General features: G+C 45.4%; 1 protein-coding gene across 1 annotated transcript in view; it reads right to left on the bottom strand.

Annotated features, from left to right (window-relative positions):
- RNF150 (ring finger protein 150) overlaps nt 1-27869 on the bottom strand; it is a 307968-nt gene that overhangs the window by 219555 nt on the left and 60544 nt on the right. The window contains exons 2-3 of the mRNA XM_059722040.1: nt 25430-25513; nt 14625-14708 (exon numbers count right to left, since the gene is read on the bottom strand). Coding sequence (XP_059578023.1) covers nt 14625-14708; nt 25430-25513 — 168 coding nt within the window. The remainder of the gene's footprint in view (nt 1-14624; nt 14709-25429; nt 25514-27869) is intronic.

Genomic DNA, 27869 nt, shown 5'->3' with positions numbered 1-27869 from the left:
AGCTCCTCGTACAAGAGCATGGTGTGCCTTCTGCCACCAGGGCTAAGTACAGATAGTCAAAAAGCCCAAAACTGAATCAATTCAGTCTTTGCAGGTTAGTCTAAGCTGCACAGACTGAACCAATAAGCAAGTGAACAGACATTTACTTTTGATTCTGGAAATCCAGTCACATCCCTGCAGTAGCCCAAGTCAGAAGCCCAGGAGTACTAGAGCACACCCCTCTGCTTAGCTGGAGGCTAAGGAGGCTGCCTGTGGGTAACTGGAATCCAGCCATGGGTATCCTAATTCTCCTTCCCTTCCCTTCAATATTAGTCCAATTAGACTGTTCAGGGATCAGCCCTTCTCTTCTTTCGCACTCTCTCTCTGTCTTTGCAGGGGCTTCAACCCCTGTTGCGTCCCAGCCCACCTTGCTTTACTCTGGGGCCCTGGCCCATCTGGACTTCAGCCCCTTCCTGGCCCTCAACCTGGTGGAGACCTGTATCCTACCTACCTACCTCCCATAAACACCAATAAGAAAAATAAAAGGAAAGGGTAAACAGGAGGAACATAGATAAAAAAAAAAGAAAAAAAAATCACAAGGCATTGAACACTCTGCTCTGCAGCCTCTGTGCCTCCCATCATAGCCACTGTAGTTCATACTAACACATTAAAAAAATAGCAGACCCTAGCAGTTAATATAAACAGTCCTCAGTCCCTGGTGTGCACCCACTCCAAAAGACCCTTCCTGGATTAACATATAAGTCTCCGGTGCTTCCTATGCACTCACCCTGTGACGGCCCACTCTCTTGGGCCACAGATCCCCTTGCAGGGCCTGCATTCATCCTTATCTCCCTGGGGAATTTCCATCCTTTTTTCTTCCCAGGCCCAGGCTCCTTGCTCTGCCCTGGAGGGGAGCTTATATACCAGTCAGCCCTCCCCCATTGGTCAGCTGACTGGGCTTCCTACTCACCTGGTCCAGGGCCTACTAATCTCCCCCTCCCATTTTGCTGCTGTGTTCTGCAGCCAGTTGTTTGTATGCTGGACTCTGCGGGGCGGGGGGATCATATTAATAGACTTGGGCCAATCATTCCTCTTCAGGCAGCCTCTGTTCTCACCTGCTGCAGGCAGCTTGCTCCTTCTGCTCAGCTCTGCATTCATCCTGGCAGCCTGGGTCTCTACCACTCTGGTTGTTCTGCCAAGACTTTTTTCTCTTGCAGGTAACCACCTCCCTGCTTGGACCACAAAGGTTCAGGTTTTAAAGGGGCCTTGCTGAGTTGTCTTCCCTGGTCCTATCTTTCCTGTAACAGGATAGGGTTTCCTGTTAGAGTGGGTGCTTCTGGCAAAACTGTGAATGTAACTGCACACTAAGCTCCCTTGTGTCAGCAGAATAACACCAGCTCTGAAAGCAACAGAAGGTGGCTGTCTCTACCCACAGCTAACAGACTGTGTGTAGACATACATACACTTTCTGCTGTCTGCCACAGCCTGCTTAACAGCTGGTGCCTTCTAGGATGCACTGAGCACCTACAGGCACAATTGCTGTACTGAGGCTACACTTGAATACACCAGGCAGCTTCTGGCAGCTCATGTTCTGGCAGCATCCCTATGGAGGCTGCCATCTACTGGAATAACTCCTATAGGCAGCAGGCCTTAAAGGGGAGATAGTTCTCTTTTTGAAAGCTATGATCAGGACTGGATTCTCTCAGACACATGTTAGAACCAGTCTGATTAAACATATATTCCTTATTGACAGTGGCACAAAAAGTAGGATCATGCTAATGAAATGGCTAATGACAAAATTAGGTGGCATTGTCAATAAAGGGGGAATCAGAATATCAGAACAACCTTGTTAATTCAAATAATAGAAATGGAATTAAATTCATTTGTATAAATGCAAAGTTGACTATTTTGAGTACTTCCCTGTACTTCGACTATAGGAATTCTTGCTATAAACTAGATTAGGGGTATTCAACCTCCAGTCTGTGGGCCAGATCCGGCCTATGGCACCATGTTAACTGGCACACAGGGCTCCCCACAAGTCTGGACGTGTGGCAGCGTGAGAGAGGTGGCACCATTCTCCTGCTGCCAAAACTCTGGATCCATGGGGAACCTTGGACCTTGTGTGCTGGATCAGGGTCGGGCAGGAGTGGTGCTGGGCTCCAGAGCTGGGAAATGGGGCTGAGAAGGGGTAGTACCAGACCTCCTGAACCCAATGCTTGTGGAAGCGGGGTATGACAGTGTGGCACCAGCCCCCTGGGATCTAATCCTGGCACACAGGGAGGCATAAGTTGTTGCTACTAGACCCTGAGGGCCCAATCCTGGCACACAGGGCAGGGCGGGGGGGGGGGAGGGGGCAGTGCCAGACCCCAGGGTCCTACCTGGCTCACAGATGGCCTGATCAGGTGTGCAATGGGTTCTATGCCACTCACCAGGCCTGCGGGGACAAAAGACCAAGGACCTGTGAACTAGATGCTTATCAGCTGCAACAACAGAAGAGAAGTGTTTGGGTGTACTAGGGGATAAGAGCCATTAAAAGGACTAATTTAGGATGAATCAGGAGAGGTATTTCCAGTAGAGATAGGGAGATATTGGTGCCATTGTACTAGGCCCTGACACATGGGCGACTGGTGCCACCTTAGTTGGGGGGGGCACTTCCTCCCCAGTGACCAGTCGGCAACTGGGGGTGGGTTCCTCTGTGACTGATCTCACTGACCAGGGGGGTCCCCATGGCCGATCCCACTGACTGGGGTGGGGTCCCCCCGTAGCTGATTGTGAGATGGCTGATCGCTGTGACCTATCGCTGCAGCCACTTCCAGAACTGAATGCAGCCGCTTCTGGGAGCGCAACAGTGCTCCACTCTCTGCCTGGTGCTTGCAGGGGGGGCACTGACGCTCCTGCCTACCCCTCCTGCCCATCGCCTAAGTGGCAAGTGCGGCTGGTCAAGGGGTGCGCCGGCACTCTCAGGAGGTGCATGTGCACCCCGTGCACCCCCTACGTGTCAATACTGCCCTGACAAAACCTAACATGGAACACTGTGTACACTTCTTGTCACCCATATTTGAGCAAGACAAGTTGTCAGATGCATCTCAGACATTGCATTTGAAATATACGTTATTGGTCTATCAGATCTTATCTAAAGTATATACGTAATACTTTACATAAAGTATTTATGTAATCTAATGTATTTACGTAATACGTAATCAAAAGATATGTGAATGGTGAAGGAAGTGTCTGTCTATACAGGCAATAAACTGATGAATGCCCTGTGAATTCCTACCTTATCAGAGAAATAATTCAAAGAAGGTTAGTCATTGTACAGATTTAAAAAATTTGTATCATCTCTAGTTCTTCAGTCCTGATGTGGGTGTGAGTGTTTGTTTGTTTGTTCCTAAACAGAATAAAATGTTATTTAGAACAACAGTGCTTTATGTCTACAATAGAGCTAAGCTCAAATGTCTTTGATCTCCCTTATTGTGTTTGTTTGGAATATTTCTTCCTAGACACCTGGACTAAAAGCTTCTTTTGTAAAGATACTGAAGTTTTTTGTTATAAAAGTCATCATAATGGCTCATTATAGAATATTTTTGAGTAATGCTTCCCCCCAATAAATATATTTTTGTTTTTGTTACAGAGATTACTGTAACTTCCAGTAATAATTCCCCTAAAAGGTCTTTATGATCACCTACATTTGGCTTCCTACAACATTAACCAAATTATTTATACTTGTGATGTTGTTTGCTATGCCATACATGTTTTGTTGGTCTATATTTTATAAACATAAATGTAATTTTTTAGACTCCACCATGTCATGCATTTACATAAAATTTCCTTTTGTCAATAATTCTTAACTTGCCCCTTATTTTTTTTCTTCAGATCATTTCATGGGTGTTTAAAATGTCAATTCTTCCAACACCTGTGAAATACTAGCCCAAGTTTAATAGTATTTTTCATCATTATTGCACATTCAGTGCAATCATCAAAATTTTTGTAGCAAGCAGGAAAAGAGTTTTAGAAAGAATTGATGGGAAGTTTGGCTTGAAGAGAGTTATACATTTGTAGATTCGATTTTTATGGCCTTTCCAAAAATAAACCTGTTCTACTGCAATTTCCTGGACATGAGATGACCTTGAAGACCAGACAGGAAATCTCACTGTAAAGTGGGATGCTCAGATCTTTCTATTGTTACAATTTGCAGACTGGTAATGGTGGTGACAGCAGTAATATAATAAATTCATCTTTTTGCATTTCAGGAGTCTAATTCCTTGCTACTGCAGGCATCATGTCCTGTAATAATTTACACACATTTATCAAAATCCATTTTACACTGGTGTTTTTACCACACAACTCCAATTACAAGGCTGTTCCAGTTCTGATGGTTCTAACAGTTAGGAGCATTCTTCTAATTTTGTACACTTCTTGACATCTGATATAGCTTTTTTTCCTGATCAGTCCTTTTTGTCCCCATTCCTGAAAGGCTGACTGGTTATTCCTAATATCTTTCCCACAGTGCATATTTATTCAATCAGGTCTGGAGCTGCTTCTTACAATTTGCCCTCTTGCATAGGATACATATTCCTCATAGGATCTGCACCTTTGACATGAAGGCAGGATAGGGTGGAACCCTGTAGACTAACTCTTTCAGAGAAGCATGAGCTTTCATAGACCCAGCCTATTTCATCAGATGCCATTGTAGCCTCTTAGAATGAGTTTGTCCTGACTTCAGTCTAACATGGCTAACTATCTCTCTCTGACTTGAAGAAATTCTAAATCTCCACCCCTTTCACGTCTGTGAGCTTTCAGTCTAGCTGACTTCATTAAACAGATCCCTTGGGATATGAACCAATGAACAAATTTTACCAAGTAAGAATATTGCAGCAGGAGACACCACAGATGCTTTGTGGTAACCATTTTGTGTGCCCTCTCTTATCCTTTGAAAAAAGGAAACAAAACTGTGGTAAGATTGTCCTCTCTCCCCTCCTGCACACACATTTATTTGAAGGTTCAGATGAATGAACTGTTTTTATCAGTACAGACAATGCAATTATTTTGCTTAAGATACCTTAGCAAGCTTGCTCACAATTGGGTAGATGTGCCAACACCTCTTCTGCACCTAGGCCTATAGAACTTAGAGGACCATTTCAGCTTATTTACTTTTCCAGCTTATCTCAAGATTCACTGAACAACAAATCTGATATTGTAACCCCAAATTTCAAAGCACTGCCTTCATTGAGTTGTTCAGTGGGGAAAAGGAAAGTGTGGTAATGATTTTCCTGCTATATGTGAGATTTCCCCTTCCCAACAAAAGCCCACACAGAAAATTCAAAATTAATGGAAAAGATGTTTTTAATTCACCTTTGGAAGATGCTCATGGATAAAAAATTTCTTCTGAAGCAATTAATATTTTAAAAGGAGAGGAGCTTCTGAGTCAGGAAGTTTATGATTAAAATTGTCTTATGACCTTGGAGTATTACTCTAACCTTTCAGCTAATGCAGTACTGCTCAAGCTTTTGACCCTGCAGGCCAAATGAGTGGCACAAGGCCCATCCGCAGGCCAGATTAAACCCTGCATGCAAGGGTTGGGCCCTGCGCTTCCTCTCCCCTGCCCTGCATGGCCTTGATTGACCCCTCGACACCAGGATTGTACCCCGCACTGGCTCTGCATGCCAGGATCAGGCCCTGCGTCTCTGTCCACTAGGATTGGACTCTGACTCCCCACACCACTCCCTGCACAGTCTTGCATACCAGGATTGAGTTCCAAGCTTGTCTGGTGTTCTAGGATCAGGCCCAGGGGTCCTGTGCTGTCCTCTTCTGGTCTTGCACACCAGGATCAGGCCCCATAGGACCCACTGGACCCTGGGATCAGGCCCTGGGGACTGGTGACACCTCTGACCAGGCCAGTGCCCCAAGACCAGGGCGCATGCCATCCTGTGTGCCTGATCTGGGGTGCAGAATCCAGGGCTCCCCACAAGTCTGGACATTTGGCAGCAGAGGAACAGTGCCAGAGTGGTAGTATGGCCTTTTATAGACTAACTCAATCAAGAAGTATAAACTTTCCTAGGCTATATCCTACTTCCTCAGATGAAGCAGGTTGTACCCTATGAAACCTCCTCAGACAAAGTAGGATGTACCCTACAAAACCACCTCACTTCAAGAAGGCTGTAATGCATGAGAGATCATGCACCTTCTAAAGCAGTGCTCACAAACTAGTCGATCTCGATAGACTGGTCGATCGTGGAGCCTCTGACAGTTGATCTCATTTGTCAGAGGCTCCACAATTGGAAGCAGCAGGACACACATGGCTGGGCTGAGCCATACCTCCTGCCACCTGGGCTGGGCTGGGTAAATGGGGTCAGAGCCTGGGTGGTTTGCCTGGGAGGCGGGGTGGGGGAGGCGGTAGATCCTAGGGTGCCAAAAAGTGATCCTGACCATAAAAAGGTTGGAGACCTTGATTGACCACTGTTCTAAAGGAATAAGGCTATGAGGTATCACCTTCCCCTGCCTTCTGCCTAACTTTAGACTAACATGGGTAACTACCTCTCTCTACTGCCCGATATAGTACAGTTAGTTCAGCTCCCATATACTAACATAGTGCTAGCTTGTGTTACCACCCGTTGAACATGAGCATTCTCCTGAAATGATTTAAATAGATTTTTTAATTTAATGGAAATGTTTCTATTGATCTTAGGCAAGAAAAATGAAATGTGAATGAAGTTATATCAAAGACCTGTCTAAATAAAATGCCATCAGCCTTTTAAAGTACTGCCCACTGGTATGAAATGGCTTTTCCCCAAAATAGGGTAGGCCTTGCTAATCGGCACTGAAAATGTTTTGAATGTAATTAAAATTCAGATGAACTGCTTTGAATATGAAAAATACCCTTCCAACCTAACAGAAGTTAAGCCTTGTGGCCACAAGATGTCATCATTGTTCCACAGCAGAACTCTTGTAGCTTTTATTTATTAATAGAAAAATAAGGCTTGAGATTTGTTCTCATTTTCACCATGTCCAAGCTGAGTAACTCCACTGAAGCCAAAAATGCTTCATTAATGTAAATCTGGAGTAGCTGAACACCAGACATAGCTGGTAATATTCATGCTGGGAAAATGAGCTACTTACTGTAGTTCAAAGTGAAATATAATGGTTCTTGTCATCACTCACAGAATATATCAAATTTTGCCACATTTTGAAAGTGACCATTTCCCTCCCTCGCTAAAAATTCCATTAGAATCTTAGGGGGAGCCTTCTCCAGAAACGATATAACTAGCCTCCAAATGAGACGTACTCAATAAAAAAAAGAGAATTCAGTGTAATAATAAGACATGAGATAAATATGTCGCTCTATTCCAAGATACTTTCTCAGGCTACTTATTTCATATTCTCAAAGTAAAGGAACCCCAAGAAGCAATTACTTAATATGAAGTAGCTGGCTAACTGTTGAAAAATGCCGTCACAAAACTGAGCGTCTTTGCTGGGAACAGGCAGACAATGTTCCTTGGGTAAACATGATATCTTTTATTGGGCCAACTAAATAGTTGAAAAAAATTGTTCTTTTCAAGCTTTTGGGCACAAACACCATTTTTCAGGCATAGAGAGAATTTGCTGTTGTTTTGCATTTTCCTGGATTGAATAAAAGCCAATATGCAAAATGCATGTCTGTGAAAATACAGAAGTCTGGCAGTGAGGATCAGAGGTGATGGGAGACAATAGGTATGAGCATAGGTGAATGGTAGGGGGTGCACATGCCCCGCCCCGATGGGGCTGGTGCCCCTCCTGACGGCCGACACTGATTCTGTTGGTAGGGCTGGTGCCCCACACCCCATTCACCAGACAGGGCTGCTGCCATTGGCGGCTTCTGCAGGGGCCCCCCCAGATTCAGAAGGCACCAGTCACTAATGGGTGGGAGACAAGTAGGTGGGGAAAGGGAAGCAGGGAGTGTTGACCTGGTGATATAATATAACTGGTAAAATGTAGAGAGATTGCTTGGGATTATTGGATGGCAGGCAGGTTATAATACGCCATAAATCCAAGTTGTAGATTTAGTTCACGTTTTTTTGTATCAAGTAGATTTATGAAGTGAAGATCGTAGGCTCGTCAACGAAAGATGTTATGTAAATTCTCTTTGGGGATTAGAATTGAGATATTGGAGAGAGAGTGGTTGTCTTGTGAGAACTGTGTATTCACAGGTAATTAAGGTATTTTTTCTTTGATAAATTTTCAGGGTGTGTTCATTTTGGTCTGCAGTTGTTGTTGGGAATAGGCAGTGACAGTGACACAAACCATGGTTTGATGAGGACTGCTTTAAAGCCAAAGAGGATTTAATATGTGCTTTGGAGGAATACAAGTCTAAAAATGATGGTGATAGCTTCCAAATGATCAAGAAGATTAAAATAGACTATAAAAACTTAATAGAAAGAAGAACCAATATCAAATGAGTCTGTGGGGGAACTGGTAGCCTTGGGGGAAAAGAATGATAACCAATGTTTTTTGGCACAGTCTTTGGTTTACTACCTCGATAGCCAAAAGGACACCAAATTTTTAGCTTAATTCCTTATGTGTATATTCCTGAAAATACGTGGGTCTTCTTTGTAAATAACAAGTTTAACAACTCATATATAGTAAAGGAAATGGTACCTTCTTGCTGAAGGAAATTTTATGTTAAGTTACAAGCAGATCACTATCTCACATCTGAATCTTATGTAACATCATATATATATATATATCCTTACTAAAAAATGGAAAGGCTCCCACCCTTGATTTTCTTTCCTAGGAAATCTTCAAGGAATTCATTGACTGGTGGTGTCCAATTTTGACCAAAAGGCATTTATCCACAGCACTGGAATAAAAATATAACAGTCCCAATTTTAAAAAATGGTAATCAGAGAGAGATGCTGTGTCATATCACCCCAGTAGTCTTACATGAATTCCTGCCAAAATACTTAGGAAATATTTACTTTTCATCTACAGACATGAATTTCTAAAAATAATATTTTGGAAAAAGATAAGGCTGGTTTCAGAGAAGGCTGTTCTCGCATGGACTATTGCTTCATGCTAGACTATTTAGCATCTGAATTTGCAAAAAGACAAAATAATTTGTATGTAGCCTTCATAGATCTAAGAGGAGCTTTTGACTCCATAGATTAAAATTATGGAGGAAACTGGCAATAACATCATTAGATAAAGCTCTTTTACAATTAATCGTTATTTACTATTCAAATACAGTATCTAAGATGTATTATGGGATAGGTGATGCCCTGTCCAATAGTTTCCCTACTAAGACAGGGGTACAACAAGGACATTTGCTTGCTCTGCTACTTTGTAATTTATTCTTGAATCATCTAAACCAGGAGATAACAGGGAATCAGTTCCACATACCCATGATACTGAATGACTCAGTCCCTTTCTTGCTCTATACCAGTGGTTTTCAACTTTTTTTTTATTTGCAGACCCCTTTGGAAGTTTCTAATGGAGTTGCGGACCTCTTTGAATTGTAAGTGTGGGTATTCTTTAGACTGATCACAGTAATCTTTCGTGGATTCCTTAGACATAGCCTGTGGACTCCCAGGGGTCCGTGGATCATAGGATGAAAACCACTGCTCTATACAGATGACACAATATTAAAGTCACATTCCCAAGTAGGCCTCCAAAGGTTACTAGATACTATTCAGCAGTATCGTACCACAAACAGGTTGGACATTAAACACAGCTAAATCAAAGGTATTTTTTTTGGAAATGGAGGAAATAAGTTTGGCATTTACAGGAAAAGAAACTAGAAGTAGCGTCTTCTTTAAATACCTTGGAATCTATTTTAGCAGAAATCAGAAAATGTAAACACTACAGCAAAACAAGCCTTGGGTAATTCATAGACATTAGGGCTGGAAGGGACCTTGGAAGATCATAAACTCCAGCCCCTGACCCAGCAGCAGGCAGTCAGCTAGGGGCAAAGGATACTAGCAAGATAAGCATCCAAACATTTCTTAAAAGAGTCCAGAGTAGGTGCTTGCACCACCTCTGGAGGGAGTCTATTCCAGGCCTTGGGGGCTTGGACAGTAAAGAAGTTTTTCCTTATGTCCAGCCAAAACAGTCCTGGAGGACTTTGTGACTGTTGGACCTTGTCATCCCTTGGGGCGCTCTGGTGAATGGGCGTTCCCACAGATCCTGATGCACACCCCTTATGTACTTATAGACTGCCACCAAGTCAACCCTAAGCCTGCACTTTTCCAGGCTGAAGAGTCCCATGGCTCCCAGCTTCTCTTCATAACGCTTGTTCTCTTGTCCTCTGATCAAGTATGTGGCTCTCCTCTGGACTCTCTCAAGCTTCTCCACAACCTTCTTGAATTGTGGAGCCCAAATCTGGATGCAGTACTCCAGCTGTGGCTTCACCAAGGCCGAGTACAGTGAGAGGATGACATCCTGAGATCTGCTTTAGAAGCATCTATGGATGCAAGCCAGAGTTTTGTTTGCTTTACTAGCTACAACATCGCATTGGTGACTCATGTTCATCTTGTGGTCAATCATGACCCCCAAGTCCCTTTCATCCATAGTGCTAGCCAGCGTAGCACTGCCAAGCCTATAAGCATACTGCAGGTTTTTCTTCCCAAGGTGGAGAACCTTTCATTGTTTGGTGTTAAACACCATCAGGTTCTCGTTTGCCCATTTCCTGAGCCTGTCAAGGTCAGCCTGGATCACCCTCCTGTCCTCAGGTGTGGACGCTTTACCACAAAGTTTGGCGTCATCGGTGAATTTGGCCAGTCCGTTTTTGATACCAATGTCCACATCATTAATGAAGATACTGAATAGCATAAGCCCCAGGACAGAGCCTTGAGGAACCCCACTGGTCACAGCACACCACGACAATCGACTTCCATCAACCACAACACTCCGGGTCCTACCACGGAGCCAGTTCCCCAGCCAGTGGATCGTGGTGAGGCCAAGGCCGCAGTTAGCCAGTTGTGCTAAGAGGTAATCAGTGGATATCAGTTGAAGGCTTTTTTAAAGTCAACATATATGACATCAATCTCTTCTCCCTTGTCCAGGTGATAGGTCACCTGGCCGTAAAAGGAAATGAGATTGGTCAAGCAAGACCTACCTGTGACAAACCCATGCTGGCTATCCCTCAGGATGTTGCCATCGGCCAGTCTGTTAAGAATGGCCTCTTTGATAATCTTTTCTAAGACCTTCCCTGGGATAGAGGTCAGGCTCATGGGTCTGTAGTTTGCTGGATCCACTTTCCTCCCTTTCTTGAAGATAGGCACCACATTGGCCTTCTTCCAATCTTCAGGCACTTCACCAGAGCACCAGGAGTTCTCGAAGATCTGTGCCAGGGGCTGAGCTATGATGCTTGCCAGCTCCTTGAGTACCCTGAGGTGTAGATTGTCAGGGCCGGCTGACTTGAAGGTATCCACCCTCTCGAGGTGTTCCTTCACAAGGTCAGCACTGATGGAGGGTAAGGAATCTCCCTCACCTGGGCCTCCCTGGCCCGCAATGGGCAGGGGCATCCCATGGGACTGGTGAAAAATCAACGCAAAATACCCATTTAGCAAGTTGGCTTTTTCCTGGGTGTCGGTTGTCAGTTGTCCCATCTGGTTTAGCAGGGGTCCAATGTTGCCCTTGCTTTTCCTCCGGCTCCCCACATATCTAAAAAAAGGACTTTTTATTGTCCTTGATGCTTGTGGCTAGTTGGAGTTCCGTCACAGCCTTGGCTTTCCTGGTTTGCTATCTGCAGGTCCGGACCAGTGCAGAGTATTCCTCCTTGGAGGTAGATCCAGTCCTCCATCCTTTGTAGGTCTTTCTTTTTAGATGCAGGAGGTCCGCTAGTTCTCTGCAGAGCCAAGGGGCTGCCGTGCCCTTTTGCTGCCTTTCCTCCGAGATGGGATAGACTTTGCTTGCGCATCCAGGATCACTCCCTTGAGGAGCAACCACTCATCCTGAACTCCCCTCCCCTTTGGGTTGTGGTCCTTTAGGGCCTCACTGACAAGCCTTCTGAGCTTGTCAAAGTCAGCTTTCCTGAAGCCAAGGACTTCTGTATTGCTGACTGACTTGCCAGCTTTACGGTAGATGGTGAAGGTGATCAGCTCATGGCCACTGTCACGCAGCTTCCCTTTGATTGTTAGGTCGCTGATTAGATTGTGCCCCCATTGCCAGTACCAGGTCAAGCAGCGCTTTACCTCTCATCAGTCCGTAGACTTCTTGAGTTGGAGAGAGCTCATCCATGCACGAGAGAAAGCTTAGCGACCATTTGGATTTGGCTAATGCCTTCCCACGAGATGTCTGGGTAGTTGAAGTCTCCCATGACAACCATGCACCAGGAGCATGCAGCCTCAGCCAATTCCCTGGTGAACTCCTGGTCAAGCTCTTGATCCTGGGTAGGAGGTCTGTAGTAGACTCCCACCATTGTGTCCTCTTTGCCATGTTCCCCACAGATTTTAAACCAGAGGGTCTCCAGTTGTCCACCCTGGGTGCCAATGTCAGCTTGCAGGGATGCGTAGCTTTCCTTGACACAGAGAGCTACACCCCCACCTCTTTTGTCCACTTGATCTCCTATACAGGGTATAGCCATACCTGTGGCCCAGTCATGGGTGGAGTCCCACCAGGTCTCCGTTATCCCTATGACATCATAATTATTTGTGTTAAGCAGGAGGACAAGTTCCTCCTGTTTATTCCCCAAGCTCCTGGCATTTGTGTACAGGCACGCAAGTGTCCCTTTGGGGGCCCTTGCCTTGCCTCATTCCAGGGCTGGGGCAGGGGTGGGCTCCCTTAAGTGGCTTGGCCTGCTGTCCTTGCAAGGGTTGCTAAGTGGGCCAGCAGTGGTGGTAGTCCCACCATCCCCCAGCGGGCCTAGTTTAAAGCCCGGTGTAGCAGGTCAGCCAGTCTTGCTGAAAAGAGCCTCCTCCCCAGCAGAGAGGTGAAAACCATCCCTTCCCAGCAGCAAACTGCCTCTTTCACAAAAGAGTGGACTGTGGTCATGGAAGCCAAAGCCTTCCCGATGACACCAGCGCCACAGTCTTTGGTTTACTACCTCGATCCTCCTCTCCCTCCTCAGCTCATAGCCCGAAACTGGGAGGATCGAGGAAAACATCACCTGCGCTCCCAACCCCTTAAGCCCCACTCCAAAATCCCTGTAGCACTTCATGACCCGGATGCGATTGCTCCAAGCTGTGTCATTTGTGCCCACATGGATAAGGAGCATAGGGAATATGTGGCTTCCTTCCTTAGTTTTATCACTTTACAATAAGATGGGCAGAAAAGCAATTCTGGCGGCACTAAAGGTCTACAGATCTAAGGTAGAGCCCATTTTACTGTATGGAGGAGAACTGTGGAGTACTTACCTAATGGTCCACCCAAAACCAAATGACCTTTTAGGGTGATTTTGTCTCTACCTAATTCAATGAATGGGGAAGGAGTGGGGTGGTTAGAGGTGCTCATGTGGTCTGAAACTGGACTGATAAATGTGAGCACCTTAGCTCAATTAAGAGCTCTAAACTATTGGATGAAATTGAGATCTTTGACACTTGTCCCTAGGAAGTGCATCCTAGAAGCCTCTCCTTTGCTAAATAAATTCTTGTTTGCATGGTTAAATAACATCTACAGTTAAAGCTCTGTAATCCGGCATCTGGGGGAATGGAGGGTGTTGGTTAATCAAATCAAATATGCCCGTTATCTGAGATTTATATCATGGTTCACCAAATTATCATCAACATAACATGATTTCACTTCTGTCCTCTGCTTGTTGATGGAGTATTGGTAGCCATAGTTGCAGGATGGGCGAGATATTCAGCGATAAAGTCACGATACAGCACAAGCACAATGCAATCACAATGGCGGATGGCGTATAGTGGATGTTTACAATTGAGACTGCCACTAGCAACACCACTCGGCAGTGTCCTGAAGCTTCCGTAAATAACAGATCTATGAGAAGCACATGGCAATATCCCAGATGGCTATTGGAATTTTTCCAAATACATGAAGGAAGATTTGTATTCCCATCTATGACAGATGCCATTTAATAGAGCGTTCTGGATGGTAAAGTGCCAGATAACACATTTTTTACTGTGTATTGTCCTCTAGACAAATGGCCTGGGAAATGTGCTGAGGGTCATTGACCCAGTATTTCCCCTATATTTAAAACAAGACCTGAATTTAAGAATTAAAGATGCCTGCATGCAGGCAGATATGCTAACAGGAGGTCTATCTTGAACTTTCCCTTTCTTTAAGGTTAATAAAGCACTCCTTTGGCCTAGAAAACTATCTGTCTGTGGTGTGAAACTAGAAACAAATGGAAGCCATTACTAGACTGAGATTCACTCTAACAAGATCTGCAATTGTCATAGTCAGGTGGTGTTGGACCCCATATTCAGCCGGAATACGTTCTTGTGAAAAGAATGAAATAGCTGACCTAAATCACTATTGGTGGTCTTGCTTGTTTTTTGCAGAAATAAGAGGAAAATAGATCTCTCCATTAATGAAAAAATTTAAATACTGGGCTAATCAATTAAAAACAATTTAATTTAAAGAGATGCCGAGCAGGCAGCTGATGTCAATCTGGGAGAGCAGATAGTATGGAGAGGACCCTGAAGGAACACGGGGAAACTCCAACAATGAGGGATTAACCCAGGGGACTTGGGAAAGAGTCCCAAAGATTTACTAACCTGCAGAGGGAGAGAGATGAGTTGGCTGCTGTGTCCCAGCCGGTGAGTCTGATTCTGGTGCATGCGGGCAACTGTTCCAGGGACCTGGGAGAAAGAAGAGTTAGAGATGCGTGTTTGAGTGAGTCTGAGGCATTGTCCCCATATGACCCATCCCTGAAGCATAAGGGCTGGGATGAACTGTGGGACGGGTGGCTTGGGACCTGCTCGGGGAAGAATGGGGCAAGCAACCGAGAGGTGAGGCAACACCAGCCACAGAGCATGGAGTAAGCACTACAACTCACAGAAGCCTTCTTAACCATGGAGAAAATTCCAACAAAAGGGGAAAACATCAAGCTAGTGGGGACAGTGAAGAAATTGGAGAATGGAAGGAGCATACTATAGACTAGGAAGCTACCAGGAGAGCACGCAGTGAATGTTTCACGTGCGGGGGCTCTGGCCACATATCCCGGTAGTGTCCTAAACGGCTGAGGGACCTACGGCCCTGGGAATGAAATCCTGAGATGGAGAGGGGAAGCTCAGAACCAGAGCATGAAGAAAAGATGGACTGTAGTTTCAGACAGCTTAACAGAGCCAGCGGGGTTCCAAAACCAGTGGTGCAAGTTGAAGTCAGTTCAGTGCTCATCCCCACCCTCCTCAACTCAGTGTGTGCACAGATCATGATCCATGAGGGGGTAATTGACCCGCAGGAAGGAGAACCGAACATGAAAAAGTCATTTTTTAGGTATGTAGGGAGTAAAAGAAAGGCACAGGGCAGCATAGGACCCCTACTGAACAAGCAGGAGCAACTAGTGACAGACAGGGGGGACAAGACTGAGCTTTTAATGAGTTTTTTGCCTCAGTGTTCCTGAACAGGGACCAAGACAAGTCTCCAAATGGGTTCTTAGATGGGCATCAGAGAGACACCAGCCCACCAACTGTTGACACTGACTTGGTGCAGAGCCACTTGGATGGACTGGATGTGTTTAAATTAGCAGGCCCAGATGAACTGCATCTGACAGTACTGAAGGAATTGGCCAGTGTCATAGCAGAACCACTGGCAGAGCTGTCTGAGTGCTCGTGGTGCTCAGGTCAGGTCCCAGAGGACTGGAAAAGGGCCAATGTGGTCCCCATTTTCAAGAAAGGGAGGAAAGAGGATCCAAGTAATTATAGGCCAGTTGGTCTCACCTCTAATCTTGGAAAAGTCATTGAAAAAATTATCAAGGATCATATTTGTGAGAGCCCAATGGGAAAAATAATGCAGCAGGGCAACCAGCATGGGTTCATAGCAGGTAGATCATGCCTGACTAATCTGGTTTCTTTTTATAACCAGGTCACAAAATGCCTAGATGCAGGAGTAGAAGTGGATATCATTTACTTGGATTATAGGAAGGCCTTCGATACGGTATCTCACCCCTTTCTAATAAATAAATTAAGAGGCTGTGACTTAGATGTTTACACAGTCCGGCAGGTGGCAAATTGGCTTGGGGATGGCACCCAGAGAGTGGTGGTGGATGGGTTGGTATCAACCTGGAAGGATGTGAGCAATGGGGTCCCGCAGGGCTCGGTTCTCAGACGTGTACTCTTCAATGTCTTCATCAGTGACTTGGATGTGGGAGTGAGGTGTACTCTGTCCAAGTTTGTGGATGATACTAAATTGTGGGGTGAAGTGAACACACCAGAGGGTAAGGAATGACTGCAGGCAGACCTGGACAGGTTGGAAGTGTGGGCTGAACACAATAGGATGCAGTACGACAAGGACAAATGCAGAGTGCTGCACCTAGGGTGCAAAAATATCCAGCACACCTACCAGATGGGGAATGACCCTCAGCAGCACAGAAGCAGAAAGGGATCTTGGATTAACAGCAGACTCCAAGATGAAATGAGTCATCAGCGTGACGAAATCATCAGCAAAGCTAATTGCACTTTATCATGCATTAGCAGATGCATGACGAATAGATCCAAAGAGGTGATACTTGCCCTCTATGTGGCATTGGTCAGACTGCAGTTGGAGTACTGCATCCAGTTTTGGGTGCCATACTTTAAGAAGGATGTGGATAACCTAAAGAGGTTCCAGAGAAGGGACATTCATATGGTTAAGGGTTTGCAGGCCAAGCCCTATGAGGAGAGACTAGGGGACCTGGTTTTCTTCAGCCTCCAAAAGAGAAGGCTGAGAGGTGATTTTGTGGCCACCTACAAATTAATTAGGGGGAAGCAGCAGGGAATTGGAGATCCTCTGTTCACCAGGGCGCCTCCTGGGGTAACAAGGAACAACGGTTACAAACTGACAGAAAGCAGATTTAGGCTGGACATCAGGAAGAACTTTGTCATGGTAAGGGTGGTCAGAATTTGGAATGGGCTGACTTGAGCATCTATGAATCTATGAATATAAGCATGGTATGCACACATGGGGAATCCTACACCTACCCCAGACAAAGGCTAATACTGACAATGATGAACAGATCCAAAGAGATGTAATGGGTTTTGCTCGAACCCTACTATTGTGGAATCAGAAAAAATATATGCCTTAAACTTTGATTATTTTAGTTATAAGATGACATAACCGCTTTGTGTAGAATTGCTGGCTCTGTACAGTAGAACAGATAAGGGCAAGTGTTTGTTCTTTGTAACTCTTCTGCAACTGCTTCGCTCACCGCGGCCTTGAAGGTAGAAAAAAAGTATGTACAAAGTAGATTTCCAGGTGCAAGAAGGAGGTTTGTGAACTAACCTCGCCTCCCCCATAATTCCCATCCTGATTACAGCAAAGAAATAATGAAGTAATATTATAGCCGCTTTTCATGCTAATTTCACTATATGATCACGTGAGTTGTAAGCGACTGTTAAAAAGTATATAAGCCTCCTGATTTTGCTCTTGGGGGGGGGACCCCTTCCAAGTGCTTGGGAAATCCATGTCACTTTGGAACTCCCCCTACAGCTGTAGTTTCTTTTGAATAAAAGCTTCTGCTGACCTGACCCAAAAGTACTCTGTGTGTGTTTCCACGACAATTCCTGGTGCCATGACTTGGATCCAGAACACAGGCTGAGGAAGGAGGACCGCAGGCTACCCCCCCCCGAACCCTGAGGCGCCAAACTTGAGAGGTAAGAGACCTAATTCAAAATCTCTATTGGGGTTTCGGAGGAGGACTGCCTGTAGGCTCCCAACTTGGCCGTGGGAACTGGATCTGAACCTTGTTAAAACAGGTCAGTCTGAACCTTACTGCTGGCTAAAATTTTCTGTCTGGTAAAGGATCCCATTTTGTGTCTGGTAACGTACATTTTAGGGAGAAACTGTTTGAGGCACCTTCATCCAACAGCACATCGGGCTTGTAGTTAATTAACTAAGGCGGTGTGGGGTAGGAGGTCTGGCTGACTGAATAAATGTGCATGTGTGTGTATTTAGAAATATGAGCCACTGACCAGGACTGAGACTACGGTTGGGTTCAGCCGCCCCAATTCTGCCTGACAGGGCAGTTTTGAAAGCAAGGGGGCCCAACTGGAACCTCGTGACCCAGTGGACAGGGCGTCTGAGTGATTTTGTCTTTTCCAAACCCCTTGTCCCAGTAGCTTCTGCCGAAAGCAGGAGTGAAAGGATTCCTCTAGTGTTTCCCTCCCCATTTCCATTTTATGAGCCGGTGTCGGGTCAGAAGCCTTTTGTCTGGGCAGTGAAAAACTGCGGGACAAGGCACTGAGCGGCCCGGACATCCTAAATAAACCTCTCCTACGTCTCCCTGTGTGACTGAAAATGGGAACAAGTCAGTCTAAACAAGTTCCTGTCCCCCCTAAGGGGACTCCGGCGTACTTTATGTACACACACTATTCTCCCGAGACTTGCAAGTACCTGGATAAGTGGAATTGGTATACTAGGGATGATCCTGTGAAACTTTTTCCACAGGAAGGAACATTTGATCAGGATAAAATAGTGCACTTGAGAGGGGCATTAGAGTACCGTGGATCCAAAACACCACAAAACCAGTGGGACGCGTTCTTTTATTGGTATGATGAAATGTCCAAAAGGCGGACAGAATCTCAAACTAGGAGCCTAAAAGACTCTCAAGAAAAATTAAAACAGCAGTTAAAAGCTGTTCGGGAGAAATTGGCTGCTCCCCCAAATTACACGCTGGCCACCGCTCCGATGTATCCAGCATTGCCCGGGGCGCCCCCACCACCGGAGCCAGCAGAGGATATCCTTGACCGTTGTTCGAACCCTGCTCTCCTGGGACTCCCACATCAGCAACAACCGGTTCAACATCAGGCTGCAGCCCAGGCTAGTGACCCATTAGCTGAAGCTCCTTCAGTAAATCCATCCACGGAGCTTAATAGTCCGGACTCATCCACCATATCTGCCACTCAATCATCACCAGTGTGGCAATTTACTCCTGGGTCACAACCCACCACAGGTGTATTTAGAAGAATGGGAATAGGCATGGAAAGATCTCCCATCAATCTGAGATCCCGAACTGCACAAGTTTACCCCCTAAGACAAATGCCAGGCATTGGCACCGATGGACAAAATATAGTAACTGTGCATGCACCCTGGACTCCAGGTGATCTCTACAATTTAACTCAAAAGTTCCCAAAAATCAGGGAAGACCCAGAAAAATTTCAGGAAGAACTGCAGACTGTTATAAATTGTTATAATCCAACATGGGCTGACATTAATCAGCTCATGCGATCCATTTTGCCCAAGGAAACTATGCTACGTCTGTACGCTGCCTGTACTTGGCCAGATCAAAACCCAGGGATTGGCCAAGACTTTATTGACAAGAGAAATGCTTTGGTTCAGGCAGTTCTCACAATTTGCCCAAAAAAGGCAGACTGGACCAAAATAAATACCTGTAAACAAAACAAAAATGAACACCCCAGTGACTATTTAGAACGCCTCAAACAGGCATTTGAACGATACTCAGGAATGGATAACCCAGTCGGAAATGCTAAACAAGCAATAGTGGCAGCATTCGTCCAGGGACTTATCCCTAAAATTGCTGAGAAAATTCAAACAGTAATTATTGGCTGGGAAACTAAAGATTTGACCGAAGTCCTTGCTGCGGCTAACCATTTTCATAACGAATTGGAACGGTCTAAAGACAATGCCGAGTTTAAGTTAATGGCCTTACAGATTTCTCAGTTGCAGGGTCCAGGTAGAGGAAGGGGACGAGGACAGGGAAGGGGAGGCCTGGGTAGATTCAGGGGAAGAGATAGATCCTTGAGCCCACAAAACCCAGGCTATGGGAACCAATGTCATTATTGCAAGCAAGAAGGACATTGGAAATCAGAATGCCCCAACCGCCCCGGCCAAGGACCCAGACCCCAGCCCCCACCTCCACTTCCTGTCAATTTTCCCAGTGTTGAATAGGACAGCCTGAGGGACAGTGACATCATTGCTCCTTTGCTTGCTACTGACCAATCTGGTCCGTTTGTTGAATGCCTTATTTCTGGTAAACCTTTCTCCTGTCTTGTCGACACCAGAGCATCCCGCTCCACACTAAAGGCTGCTGAGTTTCCTTTTCTACCTTATTCTCCTGAAACTGTAAATGCTGTCGGTATAGGCGGACAACCTATCCCACATCCTGTCTCTGAACCTGTCTCCATCTCTATTGGCCCTTTGTCTGAAAATCATGCCTTTCTTCTTAGCCCCTGTGCACCTGTCAACCTTCTTGGTAAGGATTTGCTGTGTAAACTGGGATGCGTGATTTATTGTAGCCCAGATGGTGTTTACCTTGAGGTACCGGAACAGAGGGAAACCAAGCTTGTGGCTTTGCTAACCCAGGAGTACTCTGATTCCGACACTTCCTTCTTGCAAGAGGAACTGTTGGCACAAGTACCTCCACAGCTGTGGTCCACCCATGCGAATGAAGTGGGGCACATGCTGAGTGCTGAACCAGTGCGTATCATCCTGAACCCTGCCAAGCCACTTCCTCATGTCCCACAGTACCCCATCTCAAAGGAAGCTGAGGAAGGGATCAAGCCTGTCGTTTCCTCACTCCTTGAGCAAGGGATTATTGTCCCAATACGCTCCCCTTGCAACACACCTATCCTCCCTGTCAAAAAACCTGGTAAAGATACGTATTGCTTTGTGCAAGATCTTCGAGCTGTAAATGCTGCTGTTTTACCCGCTTTCCCCGTGGTCCCTAACCCTGCCACTATTCTTTCCTGTATCCCTTCAGATGCTACATATTTCACAGTAGTGGATCTTTGTTCTGCTTTTTTCTCTATCCCCGTTCATAAGGATAGCCAGTATCTGTTTGCATTTACTTATCAGGGATTTCAAAATACCTGGACAAGACTCCCTCAGGGATATACAGAGTCCCCAACCCTGTTTTCCCAGATCCTAAAAAAAGATTTGGATCCTATCATGTTCAAAGTGGGGTCCACCCTTGTTCAGTACGTTGATGATCTATTGTTAGCCTCACCCACTTTGGAGGCCTGTAAGCAAGATACTTTGACACTCCTCACAGCTTTAGCTCAGAAAGGCCACAAGGCCTCAAAATCTAAATTGCAGCTCTGCAAGTCTAAGGTACATTATTTAGGGCATGATATCTCAGCAGGAGAACGACACCTTTCCCCTAGTAGAGTTGAAGCTATCCTCAACATTCCCAAACCTATGACTAGAAAACAGATGACGGGATTCTTAGGTGCAACGGGTTATTGTAGACAGTGGATCCTGGGTTATGCTGCTTTTGCAAAACCCTTGCAAGCATTCACTCATGATACCACCCCGGAACCCCTCCCTTGGACTCCTGAAGCCGAACAAGCATTTGTGGCCCTTAAGCAAGCCCTCACTCTTGCTCCCGCTCTTGGACTTCCTAATTATAAGAAACCCACAGCAGAGTCTAGAATAATGGTGTTACAAAAGTGTGAGCAGATTGAAAGAAAACATGAAAGGCTGCATGATGAAATAGAGGGGCTCATGAGAATGGAAATTTAAGGCTAAAGTGAGACTAAATAGTCTCAAAGGGGGGCGCTGTGGAATCAGAAAAAATATATGCCTTAAACTTTGATTATTTTAGTTATAAGATGACATAACCGCTTTGTGTAGAATTGCTGGCTCTGTACAGTAGAACAGATAAGGGCAAGTGTTTGTTCTTTGTAACTCTTCTGCAACTGCTTCGCTCACCGCGGCCTTGAAGGTAGAAAAAAAGTATGTACAAAGTAGATTTCCAGGTGCAAGACGGAGGTTTGTGAACTAACCTCGCCTCCCCCATAAGTTCCCATCCTGATTACAGCAAAGAAATAATGAAGTAATATTATAGCCGCTTTTTCATGCTAATTTCACTATATGATCACGTGAGTTGTAAGCGACTGTTAAAAAGCATATAAGCCTCCTGATTTTGCTCTTGGGGGGGGACCCCTTCCAAGTGCTTGGGAAATCCATGTCACTTTGGAACTCCTCCTACAGCTGTAGTTTCTTTTGAATAAAAGCTTCTGCTGACCTGACCCAAAAGTACTCTGTGTGTGTTTCCACGACACTATGTTCCATGCTATTAAGGCGGGATTGGCCATACTTTTGAGGCCCTGGACCAAGCCAGGGGCTGAAGGGGATAAGAGAGCAGTCCAGGAACAGGGAAGTTAAAGAATTAGAAGATGGCTTCCACGGAGAGAAGGTCATGCCCCAAGGCCAAGAGGGCAGCTACCCCATCATTGACTTAAAGGAGATAATTGGGGAAAACTTTAGAGAAGAAGTAGTGGTGGAACCCACCTTCCATCAGGTGTTTGAGGAAAATATCGCCAAACGAGAGGGGGTGATAGAGCAACCGGAGCTGCTGATGAGGTACCCTCACTTTGAGGTAAGGGACTCTCTACTGGCTTGATAGAGAGAAGGTGGCTGGGGAAAAGGTTTCCCAGATCTTAGTGCTCTGTTGATACCAGAAAGATCTGATACAGATAGCACATGCTTTACTTCTAGGGGGACATTTGGGCTGTGACAAAACGATTGCGTGGCTTATGTTAAGAGCCTACTGGCTGGGCTTGCATAAGCAGGTAGAACAATTCTGCCACTCCTGCCCAGAATGTCAGTGGTACTCTGACTGGCTCCCTCCTCGGGCTTCATTGGGCCTTTAGAAATTGTGTCTCGACCATTCAACAAGATCACCTTAGATATTATCAGTCCTCTCCTCAAAAGCTTTACAGGGTATCAGTTTGTCCTTGTCTTAGTGGACTATGCTACCTGCTATCCGGATGCAGTACCCATGAAGGTGGTCACTGTGCCAAAAGTGGTTGAAGAGTTGGTCAGGTGGATTACATGGGCGTGTATTCCCCAGGAGATACTCTCCAACCAGGGCATAACTTTTTATGTCCAGGGTACTAAAAGGTGTTTGCAAGATGTTTAAGATTCGTCACCTGAGAACATTGGAATACCACCCACAGACCGATGGTCTGGTCGAGAGATTCAACGGGACATTGAAAGCTATGGTCAAGAAAAATATCCAGGGAGACACTAAGAGGTGGGAGCTATGTCTTTCCCCTCTTATGTTTGCAGTCCAGGAGGTACCCCAAGCATCCTTGAGTTGTTCCCCCTTTAAACTGATTTATGGGCATAAGCCACAGGGCTTACTTGACATTGTTTGTGAGGGTTGGAAGGAAAGTGACCTCAGGGGTGAACGGAACTCGCATCAGGTTAGAGAGTTGCAAGAACAGTTGGAAAAAGTAAGACAGATTGCCCGCGATAATCTATAAAAGAGTCAAACCAGTCAAAAACAGAGGTATGATCAGGGCATTCAAATGAGGGAATTGCAGGAAGGTGATTTAGTCCTAGTCAGGCTGCTGGATCACACTAGTAGATTAGTCTCCAAGTGGCAGGGCCCCTTCAGGATATGGAGAAAGGTGGGTCCCATGAACTATGAAGTGGACTGGACAGGTAGCACAGGGCCAAACAAATTTACCATGTGAATCTGCTAAAGAAATGGGAGGAGTGGGAAAAGTACCTGATGGACACCAGAGTGGTAGAGGAAGAATGGTTCCCAGAGACAAGGAATTCCCAGGAAGTGGGTAACCCAGTCCCCGTGATTGGGACTCAGCTACCCCAAGGAGGGCAGGAACAGCTAGTACAGTTGGCCAGAAGATTCGAAGATGTATTTACTGAGGTGCCAGGTCAAGCAAAAGGGATCTACCACTGGATTAGAACTAGCTCAGGTCTAGTGGTGAGGGAACATTGGAGGAGGCTACTTCAGGCCCTATATGTCCTAGTGCAGCGTGAATTAGAACAAATGCTAGCATAGGGTATCATCAAGGAATCACAAAGACCATGGAGAAGCCCCCTTGGGTTGTTACCAAAACTGGACAGGACCATCTGGCACTGTGTCAGGTTTAAGAAGGTAAACACCATCTCCTCGTTGGATGCCTTCCCAATGCCAAACATCAAAGAAATGTAGGCAGGCCAAGTTAATTTCAACACTAGATTTGACAAAAGGCTACCAGCAGATCTCCATGGTGCCCAAGGACAAAGTGTAAACAGCATTTGGAACACCCTGGGGCCTACACCAGTTCACATGCATGCCCTTCAATCTACATGGGGCGGCCACCTTGTTTCAAATGTTAATGGACAAGATCTTGGTAGCCCATTAAGAATACGCACCTGCATATATTGATGATATAGTAATCTTTCCAGGGACATGGGATCAACATATACACCATGTGAGGCTGATCCTGGAAGAACTGAAGAGGAATGGATTAACAGCCAATCCCCCCAAAAATGTGCCCTGGGGCAGATAGAAACAAAATATCTGGGTTTTAAGGTAGGGTGTGGGAGAATAGCCCTACTAGCTGATAAAGTGGAGGTGATCCATCAGCAACCTCAAACCAAGAAAAAGCTACATGCCTTCCAAGGACCAGTGAATTATCGGAGATTTATACACTGATTTTCAAGGTTGGCAGCTCCCTTGACAGGCTTGTTGCAAGGAAAGAAAGGGGTCCGGGTGGAATGGACTCCAGAAACCCAGATAGCATTCACAAAAGTGAAGGCCACCCTATGCCACAACCCAGTGTTGTATCCGCCTGACTTTGAACAAATGTTCTGATTACACACAGACGCATTGGCCATCACCTTAGGGGCCGTCTTGACCCAACAGGTCAGGGGGAAGAGCGACCAACTGCGTTTTGTGAGCAGGAAACTGTCCAGGACCAAGATCCGATATTTGACAATAGAACAGGAATGTTTCGCGATAAAATGGGGAGTCAAGTTGTTTTGCTGTTATCTATATGGAAGGAAATTTATTTTGATTACAAATCATGCACCACTCTGTTGGCTGTAAATGTCTAAAACCAAAAACCCTAGGCTGCTGAGATGGGCCCTACAACCTTTTTGTTTCGCTATAGAACACCAACCAGGGTGGCTAAACATCGCAACTGACTTCCTTTCATAACTGACAGATGACAGACAACCAATGGCAATGGAAACGGACAAAGAGAATTAAAATGATGGTAAAATGGTGACAAGGACTACACAGGAGGGGTTTCCACTAAGTGGGGAGGTGTGTGACAGGGCAGTAAACCTGCCCTGCTATGAAACCCCAAAAGAACAAAGGAAAAAGAACAAATTACTGGCAGGGAGAAGAGGCACAGCAAACCCAGGTAGGGAAGGAAATGCACAGAGGACCTGGATGGTAATTAGTTTGATCAGCTGGGAGAGCTGGGAAGGCAGCGAATGGGATTTTGCTGCAGCAAACGCAGCTCATTGGAGCAGACATTTAAAGAGACACCGAGCAAGCAGCTGGTGTTGATCTGGAAGAGCAGACAGTACAGAGAGGACCCCGAAGGAACACGGGGAGATGGGGAACCAACGATAAGGGAATCAACCCAGGTGACTTGGGGAAGAGTCCAGAAGATTTACAAACCTGCGGAGACAGGGAGATGAGGCAGCTGCAGTGTCCCAGCAGGTGAGTCCAATTCCGGTGGGTGCGGGCAACTGTTCCAGGGACCTGGGAGAAAAAAGAGATAGAGACGAGTGTTTGAGTGAATCTGGGGCGTTGTCCCCATATGACCCAGCCCTGAACAATAAAGGCTGGGGTGAACTCTGGGACGGTTGGCTTGGGACACGTGCGGGGGAAAACAGGGCAAGTGACCGAAAGCGAGGAACAAGACCCCTAGAGTCTGGTCAAGGAAACCTGGGGGCTGAAGTTCCCATAGACAAGAACTGATGCGAGTAAACTCATAACACCTGGTGCGGTGAGGGCAGGATACAGGAATAGTAGAGGTCTGAGAAGAGGATCCAACCTTCTGTCATGGAGCTAACCAGCCCTGTCTGATAGGACTGTGTCTATCTTTAGTTCCTTCCTTTTTCCATCAAACTCCTGGCAGGCGAGTTCAAGGAGACTATCCGGTCCAATGTGAGAAACGACAGCTTGGTTTGGGAGGACACAGCTAATCTTCCACAATCATCATACATTATGTTCTGTTTTAATTTTGTGTAAATTGGTAGAATGCATAGTTTGATTATGTTTTTAGGAAAAAAAAATACATTATATAAATGTTATTTTAAAATTTTATTAATTTTATTACATATAATTTTTTTGTTCATTTTATTGTCTTATTTTGGCAAAGGTTGTAAATAAACTACTACTACAATTGAATACATCTCTCTGTGACATGTTCTACTTTGCTACTTACACAAAATATGTCATAGGCATCATAGAGCGTTCTTTCCCTCCCCTACTACTGATCTGACTGAAGATTGCTGTACTTGCATAAAGGTAAAGTGAATTTATAAACAGTGTCTTGATGAAGTCATGTACTCGTATCCTGTTTATTTCCAAACCTTGCCTTTTTTCCTTAAATAGTAACAGAATGATATGGTCTTTCCTGTACATCTACACAGCTAAGAGTGTTGGCATCCAGGTTCTCATGATCTTGTAAATGCAGCATCCTTTTTCTCTGATCTTGACAATGCAGTCTTTCTTTGTTCCTATCTAGCCAAAGTACTGCTACAGAGATAACTGTCCTAGCCTGTCTCTTTGACAATATCACATCTCTGTGCGTATCTCTCCTGGTTTTTCCTTCTCCATCATATGTAATACTTACCTTGACTTTCGAAGTCCCTCATCTTATCCCCTTCTTATCTAGCATCTCCCATTTCACCCATGATCCCAGCCTCATTGTTCACCTATTAAATATTCAGACAAGCACATTGGTGCCTTCTTGCATGCTTCATTGTTAGGATTAGCAATCTGTAGGTACCAGCAAGCTATCTTATTGTCCTCTCTCAAAACTCTTTACCATGACCACAAAACACATTGACAGTGAGGCTACTGATAAATCAAGTCTGCTATAGGGACCAATTCTGCCTTTGCTTCCTTCTAGTTCCCTGTTAGCTGGGCTATGTCCATCAGTTGTCTCTTACCTTAGATTGTAAGGTTTTCAGGGAAGAGATAAGTTCTTTGTTTTGTAGCTGTACAAAGCCTGTGACACTGGAGTTATGGTCCATGACTAGAGCTCCTGGCACTAGGATAATATAGATAATTATAATTACATAATATTAGCAAGGCCATATAAGTCAGAACTGCATTAACACTAGCACTGTGGAAACTGGGCTAGAAATGCCAGAAAAGCCCTCATTGTTTCTATTGGGGCAGCTTTAAATTGCATTAAACCAGGTTAATAAGGCTCATGTATGTGTCTAGAATGATTTCCAAGCTACATCTTTTGGACACAATAAATGCAGTCATGCATCCACTGGAGTTAACGGTAAAACTGTTAGTGGAGTCAGGATTTCACCACTAGTGCACTAGCCCAGGTGTCAGCAACCTATGGACTGGCCCACGGAGCCTTTGTATTCCTGCCATGGGGCTGTGCCTTTGGCGGCATTCAACAGCAGTGGGTTCTCCCTGCTGTGCATCACAGTCAGCCACCTGGGGCTCTGGTGGAGACGGAGCTCTATCTGCACTGTGCCTTAGTTGGGTGCCATGGGCTCTGGCAAAGAAGGGATTTCCCCACACTGCAGTTGAGTGCTAGGGAAAGGCAGTGGTGGCAGTAGCGTTATTCTGGCACCCCCTTACCCTGCTCCAAAAATGTTGCTGATGCTAGTATCTAGCCAGTTTAAATCATATAGACATGATAAAAATCATTGCAGTGCTTCCGCTTTCATCTGGTGACAGTCACTGCACACACCCCAGAGAGAGAAGACAGGTGTGTGCAAAATGGGCTATGTTGAACTGGGATTTGGATTCGGCCCAAATCGGGGACAGTGAATTGATTGGTTGATTTGGATCACTGTCCCCGATTCGATTCAGCTGAATCCAAATCTGAAGATTCGATGCCAATTCAGAGAATCAGTGATTT

Source organism: Alligator mississippiensis, chromosome 2 (assembly GCF_030867095.1).
Source record: "Alligator mississippiensis isolate rAllMis1 chromosome 2, rAllMis1, whole genome shotgun sequence".
NCBI lineage: Eukaryota > Metazoa > Chordata > Crocodylia > Alligatoridae > Alligator > Alligator mississippiensis.
This window is presented reverse-complemented; position numbering and strand designations above follow the sequence as displayed.